Source organism: Chiloscyllium plagiosum, unplaced genomic scaffold (genome assembly GCF_037043375.1).
Source record: "Chiloscyllium plagiosum isolate Xiang-an unplaced genomic scaffold, Cpla_swu_hap1 HiC_scaffold_23, whole genome shotgun sequence".
NCBI classification, from domain to species: Eukaryota; Metazoa; Chordata; class Chondrichthyes; order Orectolobiformes; family Hemiscylliidae; genus Chiloscyllium; species Chiloscyllium plagiosum.
This window is the reverse complement of record NW_028270161.1, coordinates 24,418,645-24,436,591: the sequence shown is the minus strand read 5'-3', so window position 1 is coordinate 24,436,591 and position 17,947 is coordinate 24,418,645. Positions and strand designations below refer to the sequence as shown.

The following is a 17,947-nucleotide window of genomic DNA, read 5'->3' as shown; positions in this document are numbered from 1 at the left end:
TAATCCAACCAATTGCCTTTGCTTTTCAAATGCCCACAAAAATAGTTGACTATTATTAACCAGAATATTTGAAGGATCAGCTGTATAACATACAGGTCAGAGGCTGCGAATTCTGCAGTGGCTAACCCACATCCCAACTGTATCTAGATCCTAGAACACCCTCTCTATGAAGACGGGGTGTACCTGTTCCAGCCGCACTGCACTAATTCAAGAAGGAAGATCACAGCCAACACCTTCCCAAAGAGGAAGAGAATTGGACCCTGCAGTAATACTCACATTGTGGAAATGAATTATAAAACTATCCATGTCCCTGTTCTGCTGTCTCCTCCCCAGTATAGCACTGAAAGAACAGATGGGTAGGAAGCATCAGTGGGACAGGAAGGCTGCTATAAACTAGACTCACAGTAACAAACACACAACTCATGATGAAATTTTTATTCTTGGCTGAGAAACTAAGTCAGTACAGTCATCATTGGCTGTGATCGCAATTACAAGCAGATTGAGGCACGACATCCACTCTCAGACAGGATTCTTGGAGCATTGTTGGATTCTTTTAGTAGAGCAGAGGCCTGGCAGTTTGTAGGAGCAGAGGGAATGTAATTTGACTGTGCAGACCATATCGTTCCAGTAAAGTACCTTCCCTGGAGGAAAGAGAGAATGTGGTCAGTGAACTGGACAACTTGTGTGATTGGTTCATCCTCTGTTTTTGGGAGCGTTGTTGTTGTTGTTGCGTTGCCATAGTCTGACCAGACCATAGGGGCTGCTGTCTGGTGGTGATTTAACCTGAGGGTCACCAGATCTCAGTCAAAGGAAGAGGTTGAGGTTGGTAACCTCAAACTGATGATGGGAATTGAACCCACAATGTTGGCATCACACTGGTCTGCAAACCAACCATCCATCCAACTGAGTTAACTCGATCCCATCTTGTCATTATCCCATTGCTTGATGTAGGATATCGGGCACAACCCTAAATTTGCTGTGTCAGCCACAATGGGGAAAAGAAAATCATTTGAAGCTTCTCTATTGAAAGATCAATTAGTTGGACGATGTCTTCATTACTCTTTTCAGTGTTGTCTGAAGGGATGTGTGTTTACATTAAATAATGTAAGTGTTGTCACTATCTGGCTGAAGTTCTGAGTTCTGATTTAAAACAGACACTGTCTACGAGATGTGTGACAATTATTTGTCAATAGCCACAGGGTTATGGTGTATAAATATCTGATGGTTCATTAAACAACACAAACTTCCGCTGCAAGGAAATAGTTTCAATGAACAACCTGAACAGACTGGCCTGAGGTCAAGGTTCATTAAAGCTGGGAAATAAGCCTCTTTCCAGAGAAAACAAGCAATTATCTTACTGAGTGGAAGATGAACAGACTGTGTTAGATGACACTGTTGTGATGTTTGCTCATGGTCAAACTGACCAATCACTGAAGACAGGACAGTGTCAAGGTTTGATCTCACTGGCTGCTGACAAGGAAATGGAGTATAAGGGAATGAGCCCCAGGGCGATAGCGAGCTCTCTCAGGAACAGGAGTTGTCTGATCACCGGCTGGAGCAGGCTGAGATGGAGCTCGCTGATCACATGTTACAGTCTGATCTGGAGTGGTTTCTTCAAAGAGGATTGTGAAAGCTCACCGTGGGCATTGGAGGTTATTAAGAACAAGGTTTGTTGTAAGTCACATGATTGGTGATGAATGTTACTTTGCTGTCGGCCCCTGCTCGGGCTGTGTTTAAACAATGACTAGCTTCAGTGAATCCTTGTTGCTCTGCTTCAGTTAGAGTGAAGGCTGCTCTGGACCAGCTGTCCAGCTGATCTCTGCAATTTCTAAAGAAAACCACGTTCAGGGTGGGACAGGCAGCTGCCAAAGGAGAACTGGGCCATTCAGCCCATCAAGGCCTCTCTGCCATTCAATGAGATCACAGCTGACCTGATCATCCACAACTTGACTTTCCTGCCTATTCCCCAAAACCTTGATTCCTTTCCTGATTCAAAAGCTGTCTCAGTCCAATACTCCATTCCCCTTAAAGGAAATGCCAGCATTCCACTTGCCTTTGTGATTATCTGCGGAGTTTGTATGCTGGCCTTTTGGGATTTTTGCATGAGGACTCTAAACATTCCACTGTGCTACACTGGTCTGCAGACTGAACCCACTGAAATAATATTCATCTCCTGTTGGCTTCCTGCCAAACTGCATTACCACCATTTTTCCACATAATGGACTGTCTCAGACTTTGGACACAGAAAGATCCAGTCCTTTCCAAACTGAAACAGCTGGTATTAATGGGAAAAACCAAAGGGCCACCACAACTAGAGCTGAAAGCCTTTTGGACCTGGAGAGCCCAGCTCACGGTAGAGTATGGCATATTATTACATACAGCAAGAGTGATTGTCCTGAGCAAAGGTCGCTGTCAAATACTGGTTCTACATCACCAGTACCACTCAGGGGTCTCCTAAATAAAGATTTTGGTGAGAAATTGTGTCTGGTGGCCAGGATTGGGTGCAGACACAGCTGCATTGGTGGGGCAGTGCCCAGAGTGCCCCATGGCCAAGTACTGCCAGCAGCTGCCCCACATCCGTGGGAATGGCCAGGTAAAGCTTGGACTTGCTTTCACCTCGACTACACAGGTCCTCTCATGGGTTCAATGTTCTTAGTCATTGCAGATGTCCACTCAAAGTGATTGGACGTGCATAGGGTCTACTCATCAAACATGGGGGCAACAATAGAAAATTTGTGCACATTGTTTACAATATACGGAGTCCTGGAAGTGTTAGTCACAGCTAACAGCCATCATTTACCTGCAGGGAATTTAGTTGTTTCTTCAAGTCAAATGTGATTCAACATTTGAGGGCAGCTCAATACCACCCCTCACTCAATGGCCTGGCAGAAAGGGCTGTCCAAACTTTGAAGACTGGATTGAAGAAACAGCATATAGTCTCACTAGACACCAAGCTGTCACAGTTCCTGTTTGATTAAAGGACGATGCCATATGCTACTACAGGGACAGCACCAGCAGAGTCACTAATGGGTAGGACAGGTTTAAATCTTCCCAAACCGAGGAGAGTGTGAAATGGTATCAAGATCTCTAATGCTGGAACCAAGACTCTGCCAAATGCAAAAGATAGTTTGATACAGGGTATGCAGTTTGATATAAGAATCACGTACAAGGCCCTGCATCAGTAAGAGGCATGGTCGATGTGAAATCAGGGCCAGTAATGTACAACATTCAGCTCCGTGCAACATTCCTGAATGAAAGCTGCAATTTCACAAACGGTGCTGGAGCAAACCGTGCCCCGCCCCTCGGAACCTTTGGGAAATGCTGCTGGAAGCTGTGGATCCACCCTCTCCTTCAAGCATTCTCGAGTCCCCTGAATCAGAGATGGAAATAACTGGAGTAGCTGCCTCGCTGTCTTTGCCACTGAAAGCAGGGAGTGAAATTCTACCGAGGTGTTCCTGGAGTAAAGGGAGAGTTCCTGTGCTTTACACGCTTCCCGTGTTGGATTCCAAGTCAGAAGAACCTGACCTGGTGGTAAAACACCCCCAGGAAGCTTTCCAAGGAAAAGGTGCAGCCTATGTCCTCAGATTCAGTGGGCGAGGGATGCAGTGATTGTAACAAGGTCAGCTGTGTAGACCTCGTAGAATGAGTTCCCTGATTGAGGCTGTAAATCTGCTCCAATCAGGGAGCCCTGGCTGACAGATATTAAGGGGAGTATCAGAGAAACTGTCACTTTGGTATGTGCCTCTTTATGAGGCTGTACTGCAGTCAAGGAGTGTTCATGTGTAACGAAAGTGTGACTTAGTGATGGGATACCAGCTTCTGTAGAATTATTTGACTTCAGAGACAACTATCAGTGGTTAGTGACTTGACAGGTGCCAGAACATCAGAGCAACATAGTTCAAGAAGAAAGGAACATTTTCTGAAAGCCAAGTATTACAGTGAAGTGTCTGTGTGTGTCTGTGTGTGTGTCTGTGTCTGTGTCTGTGGTTATGTTCGGGGGATATGTCGATTCATAAGTTTTTGTACTTTAACATCATTTACTATGTTAAATCGATTCATATTCCATTCAATAAGTTCTACTGGTAATAAATTAATGAATTGTAAAGAAACCTGATGGATAGATCTTGCTGTTTAGAATCTGCTATTTCAAATGATAAGGCTTTTCAATTGATTATCTTGGTAAAATCTATATAATTTTTTCAGTTGTGTTGTGGACGGTGGAATAGTGAGACTCGAATAATAGGAGCGTCGGTCGGAGTAACTCAACCACACGGAGTCCAGCTGGAATCTCACCCAGGGATCTATTTGCCTTTCCCTTAGACACTCGGCAACATTGACTTACCGACAGCATGCGCACAGTGTTCTTTACCACGATGGTTATCGGGTTGGTTCTTCCTCCAATTCATAAAATCTGATGAAGATCCATCAGTCCAGAGGAAAGTCCCCTCCTGTGGAGATATAAACTCATACTATTTTAAAATATATAGTTTGTTTCCCCTAAATAATGTAAAGTAGCAATGCCAGTAACGTTACCTTGTAGATGTCATTCAAGCCAATCCAAAAGTTTGTAGATGGAGATGAATTCTTTGCAATAATTTGAAACTGTTCCGCCGAGTGTACGGAAGCAAGATGACCACCAGGAGCCAGCGTTCGGCAGTGCAACTTGAAATGATTTAAAAAAGACAATATATTCCTGGTTATATTTTTATATTGAACACATTCAATTGTGTTTCCCCACCAGGTTTAATTTTTAAAATTTGCTGCGTTGGAGAATATGAACAATAAAACTACAACCCCATGATTGTGTGTCCACAAGGACCTGATATGGGCTGACTCCAAACTTCAGTGAATGGTGCCACACTGAGGCTGAGGATTTGGGACCAATCTCCATTATGGCTTCAACCCATCAGATAGAAATATCAGCAGCTTCTGTGTAACAGCTGATATTGGGCTGGGCTTGTGCTCGAACGCTCTGTCTGTGACATTGTGTTTCCTGTTCTCCCCAAGTTTTATCCACACACAGCTGTCAATCCAGATGTGGATAGTCACTGCAGTCCATGTCACTGTGCAGTGACCACATTGACAGCAACACATTTCTCACAATGACAGACCACAGCACATCGATGCTTGTCAACTATAGATCACATCTCAGGAGATCATGTGATTCAGTGATAGGTTCTTAGGAATTTAACAGATTGTTGCAGTGGGGATTGTAAAGTTACACAATGAGTGATTCTGGTTCAAGCTCAAATGTACAAACAATGGATAATGGAGAAGGGCAGAGTCTTGTCAGGGCCTGACCCACATGGGATATGGTGAGAAATGTGGCAGAAACATGTGAGAGGTCCAGCAAGGCCTTTGTCGATAACGGGAACGACTCTCTGCAACTTTAAACTATGTTCTGGGCAATAAGGGGAGATTCTTGCTAGGTTGTAGTAAATTGCTTATTCAGGTAGAATAATATTTGTTAACTGCACACCTTGCCTCATTAATATGCAGCTTCCCATCCTATTACCTGCCAGGAGCAAAAAAATGCTGAAAACTTGGAACATGGACAGTGAGTACCTGGTGACTTCAACTCATTGCTGGCGTCATTAGGACCTTCACGTTGGACATCACACTCAAACATCTCTTGACATGCTCCAAGGACACCACCATATGTGCCCCATGTCCACAGGTACAGACATCTGACATGTGCCAGTGTCTAAAATCCCCTAACATGGTGCTTCTGCCTTTCAATGCTGCACCTTGGCATTGAGCAAGAGATACGCAGAGATCCCAGGCTCACAGTCCCACTGTTTAATACAGACTCAAAGCTGGGAAGCTTGTCCGGGTTGTGATCAGTTCTCAGTCAGGTCAAAGGAGACAGCCTTCACTCAGGGGGTCCCAGCACGGTAAGGCAAGGGCAGCCTCCAATACCAGCCCAGAGGCTGAGACATGGCCAATTAGCTGCTCAGGGCGGTCAGAGTCAGGATGCTCAGGAGCTGGATATTGAGCATCCCACCAGCCGTCCTCACTCTCCCTGCCCTATTGTGAGCTGTTGCTGTCTGTAATGAGAGAACATCAGGAATTGTGGGAGATGAAAGTAAGCGACACAGCTGCTACTTTTGGTGCAAGTGCAGAGGGTCCCTGAGCGAGTGAGTTGGTAGCACTGAGGGTTTGCAGGGTCAGTGTTGTCAGGGGATGGGGTGGGTGACAGATGGCAGAGAGTCCACTAACCTGGCTGACAACATTGTAGTGGGCTGGCAGGGTCTGGTATCATAGTTTCCACTGCCAGTGCTGGGGGTGATAAACATCCCCAGCAACTCCAGGAACTCCAGGTCCCTGTCTGCAAAGGGGAGGTGCCAGATTTCCCTTTTCTGCCCTGCCTCAGGACAAGAGATCTCACTCAGCTTCAATGAGAGAAACCCTCCATGAGACTTAATAAAACTGACCCTTAGCCAACAAACGTAAGATTCAGCCTGAGGGGGTAACTGCAGATTGAGATTGAATGTGGAAATTAGAAGGAAATTCATTCTCTAGAATAAGGACTCTGCGCTGGAATCCTTTGCTCATTCTTGCATTTAATTTGTCCGAGTGCCCAGATATCTGAAGAATGAGGTTTAAGGATACTCTCAGTTTTAAGAAAACTGAAACGGACATTTTCAAAATGTTCAGAATATTTAATTCTGTCCAATAATATGAAAAGGGCACATTGCTAGATTTTCGATCAATCATTAATTTGAGAGTCACTGAAGGAGTTTGAAGGTTGGTTAGAAAAGATGGGGATCATGGGAGACAGTCAGTAACTGAAGCCAACTCTCTTTTAGCAATGCTGTAACTGTGTGCACTGCAGGAAGGCAGCTGAATACACAGAATCTGTGTCGGGGACTCAAAACAAGTTGGATCGCTATGTGCTATTCCACCAAACTCAGGGAGAAGTTTAGGAATTAACAGGCCACTCAGAGTTTGATTCAGGATAAATCCTGGGGAATGAGAAAGTTGCTGATTCCATGATAGGGGCTGGGGTCCGGCCTCAGAACAGGCCCATGAGCATGAATACTTCAGTTCAGCTGAGAGTGAGGGGATTGAAAAGCTCACAAGCGGTGTTTACTGGGTGGAGCTGAGGAAGATTGGTTCTGGGGGTGGAGTGTGTGGAATCCCAGGGTAAGACTAGCTTGGTGTTCTTGGGTATCGCTGAGAGCTGGGGTTATGCTGAAACTGAGTATTGGAGTGCAGGTTGGGAGTCTCAGGGAGCTTCCCCCCAGGAAAGGAGGGGAGAGTCAACCAGAACGGGTGCATTCCAGGACTGAGACGAGAGAAAGTAAGGCCACACCCCCTCCCCATTAATGCAATGTAAAATGAGGGATGAGAGTTTAAAATTGAATCCAAACATATCCTATACCATTGCTATGGATTGCTCGACTGAAATTTGTTAATTATGCTGTGAAACCAAAATATAATCATTAATATTTCCATATCTGCACTTCAGTGTTTTTCCTTTATAAAATTGGACTTAACATGTAGACAGGAAATTCAATACATGTACAGCGATTTACTATCGTTTATACCCATGTATAGATCAATCTTTTGGAAAAGTACACCCCTTACTTTGGCCAAACAAATCATGTATTTTCCATATATCTTGTGCATCAGTCGACCCTACATTATAAACCACTTAAAAAGGAAACTGCATGATCCCATTAACCCACTTAGACAAAATCGCATTCGTTCATTCGTACTGGTAACTCTATTCATTGCTCTTTGTTTACTATATTGTGTCTTCATTCATTCATTCACTCATTCATTTATTCATCCATTCATAATTCTACTTACTGCACTTGGTTTATTACAGCATGTTTTGATTCATTCATTCATTCAGACCGGTACTAAGTCTATCGGTACTTATTGCATTTTCTTCACTACACGTCCAAAAGTTAATATCATTAAAAAATTAATCATTTTAATTGTGCCATTGTATCTGAATAAAAGTGAGATATATTAGCCAAATACTGGTTTATCTTTAGTTCTTTGACAAATTTGTTAAAGTTGTCGAGGTTCAGAACATACAAAAGTAAATGGGAGGAAAATGGAAGAATTTGGTGGAAAAGTTCAAGATGCTTACACATTCAGAATTTAATAAATGTTTCATTTTCAGTGTGCAATTATATCAGGCCATGACGATGTTGAACAGTGTGATTTTGAAGGATTTTATGAATCTTTACCATATTAAATTTTCATAATGGTCTCTTGCTTTTATCTGGTAATTACCTTTCCTGTAATTCATTGTGTTTTTCTTCTTTATCTGGGATTACTTGTGCGATCAAATCGACTTCTGCTAATAATATAGTATTTTAAACTGCAGCATGAATTTCAGCCTCTCAAAACAAGCATCTGTGTGTTCGTCGACCCTCTAACTTGAACCCTTAAAAGTCATCTGACAGATTCAACCTAACACCTGTCTATACTGTATTTCAGATCATGATTGTTTACGGCATATTTACAACATTTGTAAAAACAATGCTAAAATCAAAATATTATGGAAATCCACCAAAGGCTCTAAATAAGATATCCCACCCGCTGAAGCTCCAAGTGGAAGGTACAACATTTGAATGTAAATACAACATGGAACAGGACAGACAGGCCCTTCAGCCGACCATTTGTGATGACCGTGATGTCATTCTAAATGGATCCGACCTTCCTGCATGTGATCCATCTTCCCTCTATTCCCAGCCTGTTCATGTGCCTATCTAAAGACATCTTCAAACATATCTGCATCTGCCACTTGCCCCAGCCGTACATTCCAGATGCTGACTGCCCTCTGGATAAAAAATGTGCCTCATACACATCCTTTCAACTTTCCCCTTTCACCTCAAACCTATGCCACCTAGTATTTGACATTTTCACCCCGAGAAAAAGATTCCAACTATCCACCCGATCTATGCATCTCTTATATATTCCTCAGGTCACCTCTCATCCTCTGATGCTCTCGTGAAAGCAATCCAAGTTTACCTCATCTCTCCTTGAGAGCCTATACACTCCAATGCAGCAGCACCTTGGTAAACATCTTCTGCACTCTCTCCAGAGCTTCGACATCCTTCCTATGATGTGAGAAACAGAACTGCACATACTATTTTAAATGTGGCCAAACTAAAGTTTTATTCAGTTACCACATGACTTGCCAACTTTTATCCTCCGTGCCCTCACTGATGAGGGTAAGCATGCTGTACACCTACTTTACTGCCTTACACACTTGTCATAGTCATACAACATGGGAACAGATCCTTCGGTCCAACTTGTCCATGCCAACCAAACATCCCAATCTGACTTTGTCCCATTTGCCAGCATTTGGCCCACATCCCTCTGAACCCTTACTATTCATACACCCATCCAGATGCCTTTTAAATGTTGTAATTGCACCCACTTTCTCTGGCAGCTTGTTCAATACACGAATCACCCTCTGCATGTAATGGTTATCCTTCAGTCCTTTTTCCATCTTTCCCCACGCACCTTAAACCAATGCCCTCTAGTTTTGGACTCCCATATCCTCGGGAAAAGATCTTGGTTATTTACGTTATCTATACCCCTCCTGATTTTATAAAGCTCTGTACGGTCACCTCTCAGCCTCCTATGGTGCAAGGACAAAAATCCCAGTCGATCCAGCCTCTCCTTATAAATAAACCCATTGTAAGGTCACCCATTACCCTCTGACGCTCCAGGGAAAACAGTCCCAGCCTATTCAACCTCTCCCTTTAGCTCAAACCCTCCAACCCTGGCAATATCCTCGTAAATATTTTCTGAACCTTTTCAAGTTTCACAGCATCCTTCCAATAGGAAGGAGACCAGAATTGCATGCAATATTCCAACAGTGGTCTAACCAATGTCCTGTACAACCACAACATGACCTCCTAACTCCTGCACTCAATACTCTTACCAAAAAAGGAAAGCATACCAAATGCCTTCTTCACTATCCTATCTACCTGCGACTCCACTTTCAAGGAGCTATGAACCTGCACTCCAAGGTCTCTCTGTTCAGCAACACTCCCTAGGACTTTACCATTAAGTATATAAGTCCTGCTAAGATTTACTTACCCAAAATACAGCGCCTCACATATATCTACATTTAGCTCCATCTGCCACTTCTCAGCCCATTGGCCCATCTGATCAAGATCCCACTGTAAGCTGAGGTAACCTTCTTCACTGTCATCTGTAAACTTACTAACTATACCTCTTGTGCTCACATCCAAATCATTTATATAAATGATGAAAAGTAGTGGACTCAGCACCGATCCTTGTGGCACTCCACTGGTCACAGGCCTCCAGTCTGAAAAACAACCCTCCACCACTACCCTCTGTCTTCTACCTTTGAGCCAGTTCTGTATCCAAATGGTGAGTTCTCCCTGTATTCCATGAGATCTAACCTTAATCACCAATCTCCCATGGGGAACCTTGTCGAACACCTTACTGAAATCCATATAGATCACATCTAATGCTCTGCCTTCATCAATCCCCTTTGTTACTTCTTCAAAATACTCAATCAAGTTTATGAGACATGATTTCCCACGCATAAAGCCATGTTAACTATCCCTAATCAGTCTTTGCCTTTCCAAATACATGTACATCCTGTCCCTCAGGATTCCCTCCAACAAATTGCCCACCACCAGCGTCAGGCTCACTTGTCTATAGTTCCCTGGCTTGTCCTTACCACCCTTCTCAAACAGTGGCACCATGTTTGCCAACCCTCCAGTCTTCCGTACCTCATCTGTGACAATTGATGATACAAATACCTCAGTAAGAGGCCCAGCAATCATTTCCCTAGCTTCCCACAGTGTTCTAGGGTACACCAGATCAGGTCCTGGAGATTTATCCACTTTTATGCATTTCAAGCCGTCCAGCACTTCCTCCTCTGTAATATGGACATTTTTCAAGATGTCACCATCTATTTCCCTATATTCTATATCTTTCATGTCCTTTTCCACAGTAAATACTGATGCAAAATATTCCTTTAATATCTGCCCCATCTCCTGCGGCTCCACATTAAGTCTGCCTTGCTGGTCTTTGAGAGACCCTATTCTCTTCCTTGGTTGCCCTTTTGTCCTTGATGCATTTGTAAGAACCCTTTGGATTCTCCTTAACTCTATTTGCCAAAGCTATCTCACGTCTCCTTTTTTCCCTCCAGATTTATCTCTTAAGTATACTCTTACTGCCTTTATACTCTTCTAAGGATTCACTTGATCTATCCTGTCAATATTTGACATATGCTTCCTTCTTTTTCTTATCCAAACCCTCAATTTCTTAGTCATCTAGCATTCCCTATACCTACCCAGCCTTTCCTTTCACCCTAACAGGAATATACTTTCTCTGGTCTCTTGTTACCTCATTTCTGAAGACTTCCCATTTTCCAGCCGTCCCTCTACCTGAGAACATCTGCGCCCAATCAGCTTTTGAAAGTTCTTGCCTAATACCATCAAAATTGGCCTTCCTTCAATTTAGAACTTTTAGATCTGGTCTAAAATCCTTGTAAATTTTTTTTTGCAACTTTTTCCAATTTAATAACATCCAACTTATAGGAGGCTAACTAGAATTGTACACAGTACTCCAAATGTGGCCTTACCAATATCTTGTACAGGTGTAACATGATGTCCCCAGTTTCCTCAATGACTGATGAGCACAAGTGTGCCCAATGTTGCCTTCACCACCCTGTCCACCTGAGACACCACTTTCAAGGAACTATGGAACTACACCCCTATGTATCTCTATTTGACTACATTCCCCATGGCCCTACCATTGATTGTGTAAATCCTGCCCTTTGCTCAACAAAACCCTATTCATTGCAGGTGTAACGTTAATAATTGAGCTGAAAATGTGTTGCTAGAAAAGCGCAGCAGGTCAGGCAGCATCCAAGGAGCAGGAGAATCGACGTTTTGGGCATGAGCCCTTCTTCAGGAAGAAGGGCTCATGCCCGAAACGTCAATTCTCCTGCTCCTTGGATGCTGCCTGACCTGCTGCGCTTTTCCAGCAACACATTTTCAGCTCTGATCTCCAGCATCTGCAGTCCTCACTTTCTCCTAAAGTTAATAATTGATCTTGTATCCACTGCTGTGTGTGGATATATCTAGCACCCTTTAGGTGCTCTCGCTCTTTGGAAGGCAGCATGGATCTTGCAGCTGCTCCTGCGATTGCAGGCTTAATTAAAGATTTATTATAGTTTTATTAGGGTTATTATATGTTGCTAATATAAGACTTATATTCATTCTGTTTTAATAAAATTTTCAAAAAACAAAAATACTAAACAAAATTATTTTTTTCAGATGGACATTTTTTAAAACAAGCTTTTCAGGGTCGATAGTGAATGGCTGAGTTTTTTATTCTCAATTCAGAAGTTTAAAAAAAACTATTCGCGATTTGAGATATTTGTTTTGAAAAGCCAAACAGTTTGTTTTAAAATGAAGGGCCGTGTTTTTGTTTCCGGGTGTCCTACACATGTTCGTCTCTGGAAATGATTATTTCTTTCTTTGAGTAATTTATTGAGGAGAAGTCTTTTTTTTATTCAGTTAAGCAGCGAAGTGATTGATTTTATTTAAGTCTGAAATGTTTGATATATACATTTTAAAATTCTTTTCCATTTTAACATTATTTTCAGTGGGTAATTAGAGGTAGCTGATTTGATATAAAAGATGTTATTGGAAGTTCCTTTTTTTAGGTGTAATGTTATTGGTACATATGTGATGGCTAATAGATTGAGAAAAAGTATTACATAACAGGATCAGTCAGACAGATGGGTGACTGTCAGGAAAGATAATGAGATAGTTCAAAAGCCTCTGCTGGCTATTCCTAAATGGAAGACCAGTCAGTTATTGGACACTTGGAATAATTCTTATGTAAGGCAACGTTTAACAACATTTCATGGAATTATTTTATAGGGGAGTCTTCGTCATAGACTGGAGATTCTGTGGTGGTCAGTGTAAATTAAGGATGGTTTGTTGCTTTCCTGGTGCAAGGATTAAGGACTTCTCTAACTGTTTCAAACATCTTGTTAAAGGTGAGATTGAGAAGCAGGAAATTATTGTATTGCTTGTTCACATTAATGTAAAAATATCAAATGGCATTTTTAGGAAAAAAGATTAAAGCAGTACAGAGTAAATATAAGAGATTAAGTAATTGATTTTTAAAAAATCTCAAAAGTAGTAATCTCTGTTTTATTTCCAATGCCAAACTCAAACAAGGGAAAAAAACAAAAGGTTAAAGGTCATAAATCAATGGCTGACAAGCTGGTGTTTTGTTCAGGGATTCAGCTTTTTGGACAATTGGAACGTCTTTTGGGATTGCTCAGATCTGTTCAAAAAAGATGGGTCTCACCTGAACTGGAAAGGGACCACTATCTAAGCAGGGAGATTTGCTCGTTCCATTAAGAGAGACGTTGTACTGAAAGAGAGGGGGTGGGGAGGAATTTTAAGCAGCAATTAAATAGAAGGATTGGGGGGTAATGTTCAGAATGTGGTGAGCACATCAATTAGAAAAGAAAGACAAGAAAGAATCAGAGCCTGTAGTAACTCTGAAGGACCAAATTGCTTTTATTGCAATGCAAGAGGTCTTACAGGTAAGGCTGATGAACTTAGGGCGTGTTTAGGAACATGAGATTGAAACATCATAGCTATTACAGAAACTTGGCTGAGAGATGGGAACGACTGGTAGCTCAATGATCCAGGTTTTAGATGCTATTGGAAGGATCAGAAAGGAGGCAAGAAAGGAGGGGAAGTGGCATTTTTGATTATGGAATAAATCACTGCTGGAACTAGAGAAGATATTTTTGAAAAATCGGCCAGTGAAAATATATGGGTAGAAGTCAGAAATAAGTAAGGAAAGGTCACTTTGATGAGATTGTGCTAAAAGCCTCACAATAGTAAGAGGGAAATTGAGAAACAACTATGAAGAGGGACCTCAGATATATGTAAGCAGAAGAAGGTTGTAATAATGGGGGAATTTTAATTTTCCAAACATTAACTGGGGATTGTACAGTGTCAATGGTTTGGATGATCAAGAATTTGTCAATTGTGTTCAAAAAATTATCTTTATCAGTTTGTGGATGCTCCGACTCAAGGCAGAGCAAAACTAGACCTTATTTTGGGAAATAAGGCAGGGCAGGTGACTGCAGAAAAAGAGCGGGAACACTTTGGGTCAAATGATCATAAATCTATTAGTTTTAAAACAGTTATGGTAAAGGATAAGTCTTCCATAAAAGTTACATTTTTTTAAATTGGAATAAGACAAATATTATTGGTATGAGTCAAGAAATTTCAAAAGTTGATTTGAGTAAACTGTTTGCAGGTAAAAGTATGTCTGAAAAGTGGGAAGCGCTCAAGAGTGTGATGACAAGAGTTCAGAGGCATTTTGTTCCTATTAGAGAGAAGGGTAAGATTTGTAAACATCAGAAGTCACACAAATATAACCTGGTGTCATGTGACTTTTGACCTTGTCCACCCAAGTCCAACACCGGCACCTCCACATTAAGGCTGGTAAGATTAGGGAACAATGGATGAATAAAGATAGAGAGGTTCTCGTCAAGGATAAAAGAAAATCTTACTTTTAGACATGGACAACTTGGTTCAGTTGAATCTCTTAATCAATGTATAGAGTGATGGGGAATTCTTAAGAAAGAAATCAGGAAGGCAGAGAGGGGATATGACAGAGTCATAGAGTCAGACAACACAGAAACAGACCCTTTGGTCTAATCCATGCCCAACATTCTAATCCATGCCGAATATTATCCCAAACTAAACTACTCCTACCTGCCTGTTCCTGGCTCATATCCCTCCAAACCTTTCCTATTTTGTATCTATCCAAATGTCTTTTAAACGTTATAATTGGACCAGCATCCACCACTTCCTCTGGAAGTTCATTTCACACACAAACCACCTCTGTCTATCAAAATTGCCTCTCATGTCTTTTTAAAGACTCTATGATTGAATAAGTGCTCTGAAACTCTCTCCTGAATAATCTGGCCCTAATTTTTAAACTATCCTTCCAATCCCATGAGGGATAAATAGATTCTCATTGGGGTCCATTCATGAAGAATCAGAGTTATACAGATCTTTTGATCTAACTCATCCATACCAACCAGATAGCCAAACTGATCTAGTCCCATTAGCAAGTATTAGTCCCATATCCCTCTAAACCCTTCCTGCTCATGTACCCATCCTAATGCCTTTTAAATGTTGTAATTGCACCTGCCTCCACCAATTCAATCTGGTGGCTCACTCCATACACACAGTAACCTCTGTGTGGAAAAGGTGCCCCTTAGGTCCCTTCCAGATGTTTCTCCACTCACCTTTAACCTTTGCCTCCTAGTTTTGGTTCCTGTACCCTGCAAAAAGATCTTAGTTATTCATTCTATCCGTGTCCCTCATGATTTTATAAACTTCTGAAATCTCACCCCTCAGCCTCTGATGCTCCAGGCTTTGAGGAAATCCTGTCGAGCAGGTTGGATACTCCCCAATGATATCTATTCCTCTCAACATTTTAAGAGCAAAATAACTTCCTTTCTCAGTTACCTTCACAACTGAAAGACTTTTAGTTCCTTGAACCACTTTTCTGTCTCGCAATGCAATGATCTTCAATGTCAGGCACCTACTTCAAACTTGAGCAGAATAATCACAAACATTTTGAACAATGAACTTTAGTGAACATCATTACAATGGTGGATGTGTAAGTAACAGTATGTTCTACTGGAACACATAAAATCATTTTGATATTAAGTATCCAAAGAAGAAAATTCTTAAATTAAAATTGTTATGGGACAATTTTAAAACTTGGCTCATACTTTTCATTCACTGCTAAATTATTTTGTTAAGGGACCCTCCATATCGAGCAGATTCAATGTCATAGTTGATTGTGGAGTTCACGTTACCCAGGTAATGTAACACATGGCTTCAGAAATGTCCACGAATATACAAGAAGCTTCTTTCATTCTGTGTTCAGTCATTTCAGAAACACTGAGGAACAAACCCAATACCTTACAATGGAGATCCCAGGACTTACCTCAGCATCAATCCAAGTCCTTTTTTCGAGAACAAGCTTGTAGCAATGATCAAAGTAAATGAAGCCACCAGAACAATCCTGTTCGTCCAGGGGACTACGTTTCGCAAGGTCCTGATACATGTGTGTTGAAGTCTGTTGATCAGCTGCAGATTAAAACAAGCTGCAATAATCACATCATTCACAGTTCATTTCCCCTTCATGAGGTGAGAAACTGATGAGCACGTGGTTAATGGGGCCTGCTTCAGAGTGAGACTTTCCACTTGACTGCAATAACCTTCGCACATGGAAATATAGAGCACGTGCAGCACAGAAACAAGCTGCTCCGTCCAGTTGGTCAAAGACAGTGTTTATTTCCTACAGGGGTCTCCTACCATTCTGATCACTTCCTCCAACACTACCACCAAATCACTTCATTCCCTTCGGCTTGTCTACATTCCCCCCAATGGGGCTGTACAGTCTGCCTCTGGTACACCCTATAATGGAGGAGGTCATTCTCATAAGTTCCTTAGTTAATGTTTTGGTGAGGAGCTTATATTTTATGAATCCATCGAAAATATCATCAACTTTACTCCAAATGTTCACCCATCATTTGCCTTCATGATTAATCTGAGACTCTCCCCTTCCTCAATATTTCTGTTTCTGAGGTGACACTGTCAATGGCAGAACTGGATAAATGCCCCAGCTCCCACTGATGCCATCATTACACTTATTCCCATGGCACATTCTGTACGGAGTCTGTTCCATTCGGTTTCTCTGTCTGTCCTGTTTTGATGATGCTACGGTCAACGCCAATGTTTCTGATATCTCTCCTGTTTCTTCCCAAACTGAGAGCATACTCCACAGTGAGTCCCTTCAACTGTCCCATTTCCCACACTTCCCCAATTCCGTCTGTTCCTTCCAAGAATCATGTTAGAGTTTGCCTTTCTCTTATCCTCTCAGACTTCCATATTGTTCACGTTATCACCTCACATTTCTGCCACTTCATTCATTCCCATCCCCATTCAGAATTGCAAGGCCCTGGTCAGTTCTTCAAACGCTTGTCACTTGGTCACCATCAGTATTAATGAGGCCTCATTCTCCACCTTCTCACAGATAGTGCTCTTCCTCCAGTGTGGTGGGGGAGGGGGGCGGTGCAATCCTGAGCCATAAACTGAGCTCAGGGATCTTCAATTCTTAATAATGGTAATGAGGGAGCTTCTTAAAAATGGCAGTGTATTGGAAATGAGGGGGAGAATAGGATTGGACTGGGTGAATATTAATGACTTTGGGGAGTGAGCAGGATAGTGGGATTCAATTGATTTGGATATTAAATGACACGGGGAGTCAGCACAGCAGGAGATAACTGAGTGAGTTACGTTTGAGGAGGAAATGTGAGAATAGGATCAGATTGAGTGGGTCAGTAATGGGTCTCTGTGGGTGAGAATAGAAAGGGATTAGTCTGTGAGTAGCGAGCAGGAGAGTAGGTTTGGACTGAGTGGAAAATGAATTCATGGAGAGGGAGTAGGAAAGTGGGATGAATGTGGGAATGAGCAGGAATGTGGGATCAGACTATGAGAGAAAACTGGGTTGGGCATTGCCTTTTGCCCTGGACACAGACAGGCAGGAGGGGGAGCAGCAGTAAAATCAGGTGGGATGGTGAAGCATGCTGTGCCCATATGGGGAGTGGGCAGACAGTGAATGTGGAATGTGTAAAATAGCAAACACGTGGCAATGGTTCGGTCATTGCTCACTTTCAGAGATTCCTCAGGTACCATCTCTGTCTGTTTTCTCTCATTCACACCAAGGGACATTCATTAACCCCACAGTTCACAGCATTAACCTGTCATCACACACAATGTTAGGTTGACCCTACCTGCAACATCACTGACGATCAATGTACTCAGCACCAATCCCATCAGCAGCATCATGTCTGCAGTGAAGTTCCTTTCCC

The 17,947-nt window shown here is 42.2% G+C and overlaps 1 protein-coding gene across 2 annotated transcripts; it reads right to left on the bottom strand.

The window, feature by feature from the left end:
- Positions 1-437: 437 nt before the first annotated feature.
- On the bottom strand, positions 438-17,947 carry LOC148145850 (C-type lectin Cal-like). 2 transcript variants are annotated; one of them, XM_087999777.1, is made up of 5 exons: positions 17,870-17,947; positions 16,018-16,160; positions 4,534-4,662; positions 4,343-4,448; positions 438-641 (listed from the first exon to the last, which is right to left on the bottom strand). In XM_087999777.1, exons 1-5 carry the CDS (start codon positions 17,922-17,924, stop codon positions 520-522), a joined length of 555 nt encoding a protein of 184 aa, XP_087855903.1. In that variant the 5' UTR covers positions 17,925-17,947; the 3' UTR covers positions 438-519. The 2 variants fall into 2 exon arrangements, with proteins under 2 accessions (XP_087855903.1, XP_087855904.1); XM_087999778.1 differs by lacking the exon at positions 4,534-4,662.

What these genes read in the sequence shown, in the direction of transcription:
- LOC148145850 (XM_087999777.1), bottom strand. Translation starts at nt 17,924, where the DNA reads ATGATGCTGCTGATGGGATTGGTGCTGAGTACATTGATCGTCAGTGAT. An exon ending in GGACTTGGATTGATGCTGAG is followed by an intron (nt 4,663 to 16,017) that starts GTAAGTCCTGGG and finishes AATCATTTCAAG; the next exon opens with TTGCACTGCCGAACGCTGGC. An exon ending in ACACTGTGCGCATGCTGTCG is followed by an intron (nt 642 to 4,342) that starts GTAAGTCAATGT and finishes TCTTTCCTCCAG; the next exon opens with GGAAGGTACTTTACTGGAAC.